The sequence below is a fragment of the Epinephelus fuscoguttatus genome, linkage group LG11 (genome assembly GCF_011397635.1).
Source record: "Epinephelus fuscoguttatus linkage group LG11, E.fuscoguttatus.final_Chr_v1".
In the NCBI taxonomy this organism is placed as follows: Eukaryota; Metazoa; Chordata; class Actinopteri; order Perciformes; family Serranidae; genus Epinephelus; species Epinephelus fuscoguttatus.
In genome coordinates this window covers 18716915-18729015 of record NC_064762.1, presented here as the reverse complement: position 1 = coordinate 18729015, position 12101 = coordinate 18716915, and the positions used below count along the sequence as shown (strand labels likewise).

At 40.7% G+C, this 12101-nt stretch overlaps 1 protein-coding gene across 9 annotated transcripts in view; it reads left to right on the top strand.

Moving 5' to 3' along the window:
* Nucleotides 1–12101, top strand: part of syne1a (spectrin repeat containing, nuclear envelope 1a) — a 178630-nt gene that overhangs the window by 58258 nt on the left and 108271 nt on the right. For all 9 annotated transcript variants that reach the window (XM_049590339.1, XM_049590334.1, XM_049590342.1 and 6 more), the window contains 14 exons: nucleotides 365–592; nucleotides 686–784; nucleotides 2102–2289; nucleotides 3921–4044; nucleotides 4181–4347; nucleotides 4582–4735; nucleotides 4873–5528; nucleotides 5897–6076; nucleotides 6293–6446; nucleotides 8115–8273; nucleotides 8883–9065; nucleotides 9186–9287; nucleotides 9629–9832; nucleotides 10636–10843. In XM_049590339.1, coding sequence (XP_049446296.1) covers nucleotides 365–592; nucleotides 686–784; nucleotides 2102–2289; nucleotides 3921–4044; nucleotides 4181–4347; nucleotides 4582–4735; nucleotides 4873–5528; nucleotides 5897–6076; nucleotides 6293–6446; nucleotides 8115–8273; nucleotides 8883–9065; nucleotides 9186–9287; nucleotides 9629–9832; nucleotides 10636–10843 — 2806 coding nt within the window. The remainder of the gene's footprint in view (nucleotides 1–364; nucleotides 593–685; nucleotides 785–2101; nucleotides 2290–3920; nucleotides 4045–4180; nucleotides 4348–4581; nucleotides 4736–4872; nucleotides 5529–5896; nucleotides 6077–6292; nucleotides 6447–8114; nucleotides 8274–8882; nucleotides 9066–9185; nucleotides 9288–9628; nucleotides 9833–10635; nucleotides 10844–12101) is intronic.

Genomic DNA, 12101 nt, shown 5'->3' with positions numbered 1-12101 from the left:
TGTCTAAAAGTATTTGGGATAACGGGACTTAAGAAGTCCTGCGGCAGCCATTTGATAAGTTGTGAGTTTGAAAACATTTGCCTCCAGAAATGGCACTGTCAGTTTTTTTTTCCTACACAATTTCTGTGCTTGAATTTTTCCACGAATGTGCAGCGACACAACTTTTCTCTATGATAGATAAAGGAGCTTGTAGAAGATAAAACATAACAATGTCTGTGTCAGGCCAATGAAGAAGCTAGAGAGAATCGACAGCTTGTTATCAAGTCTTATTCTGCTACTGTATTTCGTTCTGTCTTGTTTATTGTATTTTTTCTATCTCGCACTTTTTCCTGATTAGCATTCCCCTGCTGTTGCATCCCTACAGGCTGTGTCAGAGGGTTTAGAAGAGAGAAGGGCAGCCCTTGCCCACATGGAGGCAGACTGTGAGGCCCTGTCGAGCTTTGTGACCCCTGGAGAGGCTGGACGTATCCGGGCACGACTTGCACAGATGAGGCGCTACTGGGAAGAGTTGAAGGGGAGAGTGGAGCAGCTGGGAGGACAGCTCAACCAGAGCGCCTCGTACTGGCAGAGATACAATGATAACCTTGAACAGGTACTCAGCGACAAAGAAACTGTAATTATGACTTTGCAGTGCCAGTGTGTTATATACATTTAATAGTAAAAGATTTTTTTGGGTCATTATCAGGTCAAGAAAGCAATGAGTGACCTTAAAGAGAAGCTGGACTGTCCAGTCACATACTGTTCATCATCATCTGAGACCTACAAAAGCCTCCAGGATCACATGGTAAAAATAAAAACAAACACAAAGAGTGCCTATAGTCATATATCACTATTGTTATATGGAATTACTTGTATGAAATTTGATTTACTATACAAGAACATTACTGAATCCTTAGAAATCTGGATAGTGTACCTTTTGTGTAATATTTCTATATTGAAGTTTTTTTCTTTTTTTTATACCTACACTGTAAAAGAATAGAAATCAACATTTTTTTCCTGATTATTCTCGATTAGGCCTTAACCTAACTGATACTGTAATCTGTAATTAATCACATTGTTAGTTTATTTAACCTTTGTTTAACCAGAAGTAACAGATTTGTCAGTTGTCCCGGCCAAGACAGGTAGCAGCACAAATAATACATAACAATTAAAAATGAAAACAATAAACAACTTATAGGAATGATATCAAAATGATGAAGATACCAAAAACATACTTAAATCATTCAAAACATTATAGGCAGATGTGTCTGCTTCCAGGTAATTTAGAAACACTTTGAATGCATCCAATGAGACCAGCTCCCCGAAGATTTAGGTGATTTTGCAACTGGTTGCATGACAAGGGAGCAGCATACAGTACTCAAATACTTTTTTATCGGAGTTCGGTATGGACTTAAGGAACTGTTAGTGTGAGTAAGCTCTGAGAGCAAAGACAGTAACTTCACACACTATTTGTAGGATATAGATCTAAGGTAATGAGGAGGCAGACCAATAATAGCTTTATATGCCAGTGGTTAGGTTTACTGGTGGAAAAGGCAGACCATCCAACCCAAGCATACGGAGAGCAATGGTGAGAAAGGGCTTTGATATTTGTAGTAAATCTCAGTGGTCTGTGGTAGACAGTATCCAGCATGTGTAGGAACTGTAATGATGCATGCATGCATGTAACATCACCATAGTCCAGCACAGACATGAGGGCAGCTGCAAGGGGTGACCTCTAGCTCACCTGATAGAGCATGTGCCTCATGTAGGCTGAGTCCTTGGCAGCAGCATGGGTCAGAAACCGACCCCTAGCCCTTTGCTGCGTGTCATCCCCTCTTACTCTATGCCCTTTCCTGTCACTCTCCAGCTGTCTATAATAAAGGCAGTAAAAGACCCTTTAAAAAAAGATGGTGGCAACCAGTCTCCTTTTGGCCTTGAAAGCAAGACTCGTTTCTAAAATAAAAAAACCCAATTTCAACTTCAGTTCTTTTCACTACCTGCTGAATTGAATGAAAAACAGTTATGTTGTTAGCAGGATTTATGTGCAGGAATTGACTTTGTAGCCATTGTGGTTTAACATCCTCTGCGGAGCTGATGACAAGTACATCTCTATTTCCTCCAGGAGGTCTGCCAGGGTGTTGAGCAGCTGAACCCCAGGCTGATGACTTTGTGTTCAGCCATGAAGAGGCTTGGAGAGGGCAGCCAGCTGGAGGAAGAGGTGGCTAACCTCCAGAGGCAACAGGGAGAGTTTATGGGAAAGGCAACAGAAAAGCAATCAACATTAGAGAGCCTTCTAGCACTGTGGCAAAGGTAAAGTCAACAGCAATGTGTGTCTATGCTTGAGAATTGCTTTTGAAAAATTAGGGCATCTGCGAAAAAAACTATGGTGAAAAAATAATACTGCAGATGTACATTTGTTTGAAGAAGAACATCAGTCCGTGTTAAGCTCATGTAGCTGGTACTCCAGCTTTGCTCAGCAAAATTCTGAATGTTTTACCATCGAATAACCAGATGAGCCATCCTTTCCAGCTTTTAAGACAATAACGCATAGATAGATTATAGACAGATTTAGTGTTGATTTAGATTTAGGATTTAAAAAAAGATATTGAATAGCGATCATTTTGACTGATACTGCTATTGAGATATCTTTTGCAGTCAGAGTGATAATTTTACATCATTATTCTAATTTTTCATTGAAAATGCATATTAATATGGTAGTGGTGTGATGTTTGCGGGAATCTGTACCAAACAAAAATGTTTTCTCAAGTCTAGAATATGATGTATAGGCCAGGGTATCTCTGCAGTATGTCAATATTTAATTTAGAGTAGTAATTTGACACACATTTCACTCTTAATAAATGTTGTGCCTCTTGCAATTTGAAAAATGTAGTTTGCCATATTGTGATTTTGATAAACTTTGTTCAGCTGGACACAGAATCACAAAGAAAGTCACAGATGTCTCTACTGTTTGAAATTCCTCTGTTTAGTTGTCTTGAGTTTACCTGAGATTATATTCAGGATGTGTTGCGATTCCTGTGATGCCTTGCTGGGCTGACAGCATTTTTCTGTACCTGGTGTGTGTGTTTGTGTGTGTGTGTCTTAGACCTAGAGGAGGTGTATTAGAATATTTCTTGTCATATCAAACATTTTTGAGCACAAACTGCTGAAAAAGGACTTCATTTACTGTGCTGTACTGTGTGTTTTTTTGCTGACTCTATTTCCCGTCAATTCAGGTCCCTGCTCACACACGTATCTTATTCTGATTGTATAAACATTGCAATTTCCCCTTTTATTGTGCATGTACTCTTTCTTCTGAATCCTTCTCTCTGTGCTAATTTCCTCTTTTATTCCCTGAATCATTCCCTCATCTTAGTGTGATGTAGAGGAGTGAGATCTTGTCTTTGACTCAATCTGTCTGTCCCCCAGTCAGCCATCGCCTTTCTATTCTAATAATACGCTCTTCTTATCGCTTTCTTTGATCACACAATAGACTTGGACAATAGACTGCAGCGAATGTTTTTCACTCTTCTGTATAAGGCACATGCAAGCTGTTTAAATTGTTAAAGCGCTGCTGCTTGTTTTATTGCATTTATCCAGTCAGCTTTTCAGTCAGAGTTTCTGTGTGTCTCTGTGCGTGGTTGTGTTTCTCTGCAGTCGGTCTTCTCCCCTGCAGGTGTATGTATGAGGGATTACTTACAGCAGTTGGTGCTCTGGCGAGATATGGTTGCCCCATTATGACCCTGTCACTGATACCAAGGCATGGTTGGATAATAAAAAAAAAAAAAAACAGCCTGTGTCACTGTGTGTGTGTGTACTTTAAGATCACAGGTTACTGCTATCAGTCTTCTTTTTTCATTCTATTCATTTTTCAGAATAGTGCTGCATAAATTGCATATTTCATTTGAATATATTTTTCTTTGTTGCCACCTTCGTTTCTGCAGATTTGAAAAGGAGAGCTCGTCCATGAAAAGCTGGCTGAACAGATGTGAGTCTGTTTGCTGTCCAGACACCGACCTGCTTTCTGCAGACAAAGTAAAGCTCAGAAATGAACTGCTAAACGTTCAGGTAAATCATTTCCATTTGCATCTTGATTTTTTTTCCTTAATGTAAAGGAAAATATGCATATTTTTGCCTCATCTACACATTGTGTTGTCAGCTATTCTGTATTCCATCATTTTTAAACACTTATTCTGGCTTCCAGGAAATGCAGGGCGAGACGACATCCTACGAAGTTCTTCTGCAGGGTCTTGTGAATCTCGCACTGTGTCTGTACCCCACAGCGCCTGAAACTCGTATCCAAGAGATCAGCAATGATCTCACACGACTGGAGGAAAGATGCACTTCTATGAAGAACAGCATATCACACAGGCAATTCTCTTGTTTTACATACAGTATCATAAAGATTATACAAATTTATCTGTTTTTCAAAAAAAAAACGTAGTAGCATAAAAATATATATACTTCACCTCCCAAATAACCAGAAATCAGTTGCTCACCCTGTGTTACATCTAATTTGTGAAAGAAAACTGTTTTTCTGGCAGCAATAGTAGCAATAATCACTGTCATGTCCTCAATCCAACCTGCCTTCCACTGTTCTTTTAGGCTTGAGCTGCTGGAGTCGCAGTTGTCACAGCTGGAGCAGTTTGATCAGGCACTATTGACTCTGACCCAAAGGAGTGAGAACTTCCTGTCTGGCTTGAGAAGCTCTTCCCAGGTTGATATTGCTGATGTTGAGGCTGCAATTAGTAAGCTGAAGGTGAGAAATCAATACGTGGCTGTCAACAACAATGTCCTTTATAGGTTCTGTATATTGGAGCATTAACAGTAAACAAGTTTATATTGATTGCTGTAGGAGCTGATATAAATTTGTCTAATTGAACCATCTTGTTGCAGACACATGAGGAGCAACTACAAGCACATGCATTATTGAGAGAGACTCTTGAGCAAAGAGAGTCCTCCCTGCTTTGCTGCTCCACCTTGGAGGCCCAGCAGCAGCTCCAGGGCTGGAGAGAGGACTGCCTACAGCCACTCATTGAGTCCCACCGTCTCCTGCTCCTCCGTAAAGAGTGCCTGACAGCATTAAAAGCCTTTCTGGAGAAGAATGGAGCAGCAGGTAGGGCTGTGCGGAGCCTTCATGAGGCGGTGGAGGGCAGGGGGAGCTGGGATCGCTCCAAAGCTGAAGAGCTGCACCGTGGAATAGGCGAAGTGGCTAAAGACGTGGCCAAGCTTGAAGCTGAGGCAGTGGGGTTGGATGGGCAGCTAAGCAAGGCACACCTTCACCTGAGCGGCGCAGAGTGGCGGGGCTCCAAAGATGTCAGTCATCCTCAGGGAAGAACATCCTGCAGGGGACAGGTGGTGGCCCTCATGATGGCTCTAGAGGAGGTGCAGAGGGGCGTCGGATGGAGGCAGAGTGAAGCAGATGCTTTAGGGGCATTATGGAGCTCCTTCAGGGAGAGGAGGGAGGAGGTGATGGAGAATTTGAAGAAACTGGAGAATGAAGGAAGGCAAGAGGGGGCCAGAGAGAGCACTGTACAGGCTTTTCAAAACAGGTAATCAAAACACCCCCAGAAATATTGTGGTATTATATTTAACATTAGCAGAGTTTGTATCAGCTGATACTGAATAAACTGTATGGTATCAGTCCTAACTATTGATATGTATTGATAAACGGTACCTACAGTTTGACATCTCTATCCAAACACCTGTGTTCCTCCTGTAACAGCTTTTTGTTCTTAGCTAAATTGTTCAATCCTCTGAGCTTTTCATTCACGGACCTGCTATAAGCCAAACTCTGAGAGTATACCGTATGTGAATCAAGCCAAAATATAGATCTGAATTCTCTAATTTGTTGAAACCGAAAAATTTGATATATTATGTCGGAATCCAGGTAGTAATCCCCATTGTTTTCTTCTCCCAGGCTGCGTTTTTTCGTCCAGCTGGAGGATGAGCTCCAGTCCCTGCAGCATTCCCAGCGGTGGTTAGAGGAGAAGGGAAGCCAGCTGGCCCAGCGAGACAGTGAGCTGGCTGGGGAGGCTCTCAGAGAGGTAGCACTGGTGAAGACAGCCTGGGAGAACGTGAGGACTCTGATCACCAACGGGTAAAGATGGGGGGCAACAGAGAGGGATTCTGACTCAGTCATTTCATATATTTGTTTTTGATCCTATTGTGCAGAGGCAGAAAGTTACACTGAGACAGAAGGAGAATTTTTTAAACAGCAGTTGCAAAGTCTGTTGTATTTTCATCATTTAATATCCAGTGCCAAGTGATGTGCCAAGTAATAGTCTTGACCTTTCTCTTCTCTTTTGTCATACAGTCAGGAACAGAGTGGGGTTGTGGTAGATCTTCTCCGCCAGTTCCACCACCTGAAGTCAGTCCTCACCGCTGTTGTGGAGAACGCTGAGGCTGTTGCTCACAATCTGCCTGACCACAACCACAATGCTCAGGAGGCCAAAAGGACTTTTACTCGAGTCAGTACTTTTTTCATTTTCTCAGAAAATTAAGTGTTAAGTTTTATGCATTTTCTTTTCACATGATGCATTTGGTGGACCAACATTTCTAGCTATGATTCATGCATCAAAACATGTCTCATAGTCCACTGAGCTATGTCAGGACCAAGCTTTGCAGGAGTGTTAAAACCTGCAGTTCATCTCATGGTCACTTGAGGCTGGCTCCAAAAGCGAGTCAGTCCCCATGTTAAAATGCCCAACTTTACAGCAGAAATAAACATCTGTACAGCTTGGTACAAAAGAAAATGTTTTATTATTTTTTCTAATTTTCCTGCTTAATGACAACTGAAGCCTATGAGGGGTGAATTTAAATGTTGTTATGGCATAAAGTTATGCATAATTAAGGGCATTGTCGCTTTAAGTGACACATGGGTGTTGTTCGTTGACAAGTCAGGAGCATGGCATCAACATTGGTTAGGTAATGTAACCATGGCATACCCCAGAATCACAGCATATAGGCACAGCCTTAGCTGTTGCTTTTCTAGTATGTTTTAACTTCATTAAAGTTAACTGTAACAATTTGGTTGTCTAAATAAAATCCTGTTAAGCGACTAGTTACTAAGAGAGCCGATAAGGACTCGGATATATAGTTTTTCATGTTAGTACATTTTTTTATAATGGTTTTAAGTCTCTTTTTTTTGCTAGCGTAAATTAGCATTGGCATTAGCACAGTCAACCATAGCTCTATAAACACAGTGCTAACCTAGCTAGCAGCTGCCAGTGGGATTAGCTCCTTTAATCTAAATATGGTCGCCTTTGGTTCCAAAAATGGTTATAGTTGGATAGTAGTCTGATAATAAAGAGATAGCCATTAAGTCATCCCATGTAATAACCAGGTAATAGTCTGGTATTAACAGTGGATATTTATGGGTGATATTAGACTGAAATATATGTAACAGGGTAATAATAAGGGGCCAAAATCGATAGAAAGGGAGATAGAAATTACATTAATGGGGTAATGACCAGATAACAATGAGGTAATATAGTTTGTTTTTTTTTAAACAATATCATAGGCCACTATCAGCGCAACACCTTCAAAATGATATGACAGTTCTCAGAAGTCAAAATTGGTGATTATCATAATATAATGCAGAAATTCATCCTTCCTTATGTATGAAGCATTCTCTTTTATTTCAAGGTAATACTGTACAAAAATACTACTGTGATTTTATTACCTGGCAACAGTTGTGGTAGTTTCTATGTAATGATCATTAATCAGGCCTGCAAAATGGGAAATGCTCAACTACCTGTTTCATGCAGCCCTGATTCATGGTTATTATACAGAAACTACCACAAGTGTTTTATAATGTAAGTGCTATGGAATATCCATTGTCCAAATTATTGTATAAGCTGATTATATCTTTCCTGATAAATCAAAGTTAATGATTCATAGCTTTCAAAGCAGCAAAATTTTTTCCTCTCTTTAAATCACTGCACTTTATTCTTCAGTTATTGATTTATAGGTATCAGACTGCAGTGTGCATGACTTTCCCTGCATATCAGTCAGTGAGCTGAACTCTCAGAAATTATATTGCACCTCAGCAACAAACCCCCTCCTGTTTGCACAGTATCTCTCCCTCTAGTGGCGGTCTGTTGTCATTCCTTCTGCACTCTCCTCTGTCCCTCTAGCATGACACTGTCCAAGCTGAGCTGAGAGAAAAACAGGATGACATGGACCAGCTCATCAGCACAGTGGAGGACCTGCAGAGAGAGCTGGAGAAGGTTCCCAACTCTGATGCAAGCTCCGTCCAGAGAGACATGGAGACGTTAAGAGACCAGTGGCTGGAGGTGAGTGGTTCTTGATAACACATGCTGTGCAGTGCGTCTGTTTTGGTAAAGAGGTCTTGACAGCTGAAATCCCTGAGTTTTTTCTGGGTTTTGTGATATTAATGAGTTATCCTCATCCTGACACATGGCACTCCATGAATTCTGTCTGGAGCTCAAACATGGTAATGACTATTCAGGGTATGAGGAGATTTGTGGTGTTGTTTTATGTGACTGTTGGAAAAAAAATCAATTATGACTTCCACATTACGGCTCTGCCAAACACTTTGCACTGCTCTTCTTTTAATGATATTTATTTATGTTTTTCCCTTTTTCCATTTTCTGCTCTTGAGGGATTTAGTTGGCTGCTCAGCTGTCACAAATTAGACAGAAATATAAACAAGTCTAGACACGTTATCTGCCTTTCTGTCTCTCCCTCTCACACACTTTTCATCCCCACATCTGTCAAACCAATTAAGTCTTGTTTTCCCTCCATCTCCCGGTAAAGTATACCGTCCCTTGTTACGGGGAGAGAAAACTAAACACAAAGAGGGAGAGAGTTCCTACCTCTTTTGTTGATTGAGATGTATTCTGCTCAGTACTCAGATAGACTCCTGGTGTCTTATCCTTCAGGTCTCAGAGAGAATACAAACCAACACAGAGAGACTGGGCTACTGTGTAGCGCTGTGGGACGACCTCAAGTCAATGGAGCAGGACATTAACCAATGGGCGGCCAACTCCATCGCTGATCTCACCGACAGTGTTAGTAATCTCAGTGATAAAGAGCAGACAGAGGCCCATCTTGCCACCTTTCAGGTCAGAGCACGCTGAATAGTCTGTATGAAAGAGTGTTTGAATGATGATGATGGTGTAATATTCAGAGTGAGTTCATTGCAGGTCCGATTTAATTGAAATGTCTAGCACTTTGATCTACAGGCTGACATTGAGAAGAGGGAGCAGAGACTGGACGCCCTGCAGGAGAGAGTGACAGAGCTGAAGGAGCGAGCCAAGCTGCAGGAAACCCCGTTACAAATGCAGGTGAATATGGTGATGGGGAAAAAAACATTTTGGAGGATTTTGCTAAAACTCCAGTTTTAGGTCTATTTCGGTCTCAAGTAAAACGCTGCATAGATGTAAGTGTGCAGAAATCTCTTCCACCAGTTTGGACTTAATGATGTTTCCAGCACCTTTCCAAGACTAAGCTGGGTCGAGCGGTGGTTGTCCTACACCGCTGAAATTACCACTGCAAAATAATATTTTTCCTATTGTCCTAGGGTTTAAAAATGCTAATACAAAACTCTGATGCTGCAAAAATAAAACTACAAAGACCGACATACATTTTGCTTGTATAATCTTGCTAAATGTCTTTATTGAACCAGGTCCTGGAGTCAGACCTGAGGAAGAAAATGGCCCATGCACAGGAGGTGTACAACCAGGCCAAACACGCTCTGACCTACTTCAGTTTCCAGAAGCAGCGACTGGAAGACCTCATGTCCCAGATGGCCGAGCGGCTGGTGGCAGTTGAGGGTTCGCTATCTGACCTCACTGAAGCTACTTCTCCTGAAGACATTGGCACAGTGAAGGTATGACACTATCATTTCCTTAAAGATAATGCAAGAACACAACAGTTCAAGACCTAAATATATTATGCAGAAAAATAATAGTCACTCTGAAAGTAACCACTAGTCTTTCTGTACATATCACTATTTCTATTGTTATCTCTGTTGCTTCATATTACCACCAAACATGCACTGTACTGTATGAGGACACGAGAAGATACAATATTTGACCAGTGATGCCTTAATTATTTAAACAACTGCCCACATAACCATAACTAGTTAAGATGAGGCAAGTTTATTTGTATAGCACCTTTCAAACACAGAGGCATTTAAAAGTACTTAAAAGGGATAATTCACCCCCAAATACATATTTTTCCTCCTACCTGCAGTGCTATTGATCAGTCTAGATTGTTTTGGTGTGAGCTGTTAAGTGTTGGAGATATTGGCTGTAGACATGTCTGCCTTCTCTCCAGTATAAAGGAAGTAGATGGCACTCAGCGTTTGGTGCTCCAAGCGCCAAAGAAAATACATCTGAAAAACTCAACAGCAATGTCTCTCAAGAAACTATGACCCAGTTACTCAAGATAATCCACAGACCTCTGCTGTGAGCAGTTTCATGTAGGAACTATTTTCTCTGTACTGAACTACACCTGCCAACCATATCACTGTGCAGAAGGAAGCGTACATCCTTTAAGCCCCCAGAAGATCTAGCTGTACCACCCATCTGCAAGGTGGATACAATACAAATCACTCCACCACCCTGTAGCCCTATCTACAAATGTACATGAAGACAGGCCTTCTTTTTTCTTACTTCTTTTCATTTACAGGACCTGCAGAGCATTGTGCAGCAGCAGAGGGCAGACATGGACTCGGCCAGAGATGCTCTGAGTGCCCTGTGCAGGTCTCATCCCTCACAGGAGCTGTCGTGCCTCTCCTCTGACCTCACCTCCATTGCCAAGCGAACAGAGGCTGTTGCCCAGCGCTGTGCCAAGACCAGGGGCAGCCTGCAGGATGGGCTACAGCTCCACTTCAACGGTAGGAGATATGAATGTGTAGTTTAGATATGTTGGAGTTAGTTTTTTAATATAAATTTTATTGCTTTTTTGCAGTTTGTTATCACAGAACAAACACAGGAAAACAAAACAAGTGAAACACATGTTTGCCATGACCATCAAGAGATTTAGATGGAGTCTTTGCGGTTGGCCATATAATCAGTCCATATGGTCCATTTTTCTGTGAATTATGATTTTTGGAGTCTCAGTAATTGAGTGAGTCTTTCCATGTCATATATCTCCTTAACAATGTCTTTCAAATCACTTAGAGAAAGAGGATCCTCTTGTGCCATTTCTTGGTAATGGACTTCTTCGCTCCTGCTAAAAGGATTTAGATTAAGTATTGATCCTTATATTGAACAGTTTCTCTTGTCAGGTTGCTAAGGTATAAGACCTCCCATGTGTTTGGTATTGCATATCCTAATATTGCCTTAAGTTCAATCCATACATCCAGACCTTACATCCCCAAAAAACATGAGTGTTTGCTACATTTTTTTCCCTACACAGTCTCCAGCATGCCTGTTGTACAGATGTAGATTTACTTTTTCATCTTAGGAGTAATGAAAAATCTGTTTATGTTCTTCCAACAAAATTCTTTCCAAATCCTGGAGCTGGTGGTTGTTTGCTGTATGTTGGATATGTGAAACCAGTCTTCTTTTGTTAGTTGTATTTTGCTTTCTTTCTACCATTGTCCCTAATATAGCATGTGGAGATTCCTCTACTCATAACTAGTCCTTGATAAAGTGCTGATATCACTCTACCTTTTTTGTTCCTGTATGTCCTGCACAGTGTCTCAATCACTCTGTTTGGCTCATGAGGAAAACCTGTTTTTATATATATATGACACAAATAGCCAGTTGCTACAGTAGATCAATTTACTACGAAAAATAAGTGATAGACCAAACAAAATAAAATAAATCTGGGCACATAAAATTGGCTACAAGTACAGGAAAGACAGAATAGACTGTAAACTGTGGGGATAATTGAAAAATGAAAAACAAAGGGGCACAATGTATTGATATGTGGGTGGCATATTTTCTTTAATGAGGAAAAAAACAATTTGTAGCATTATTAACTTCTTTCTTTTATATACATCAAAAACTTGGACCTAACTTTATAAAACTTTCCTTGGTAATAATGTATCATTTAATTAAATTAAATTTAATTAAATTCTCTACTCCAGGGCTTTGTTCTTTACCTCAGTCAAATACATCAAGTCATTAATGTAACAGTAACAACCA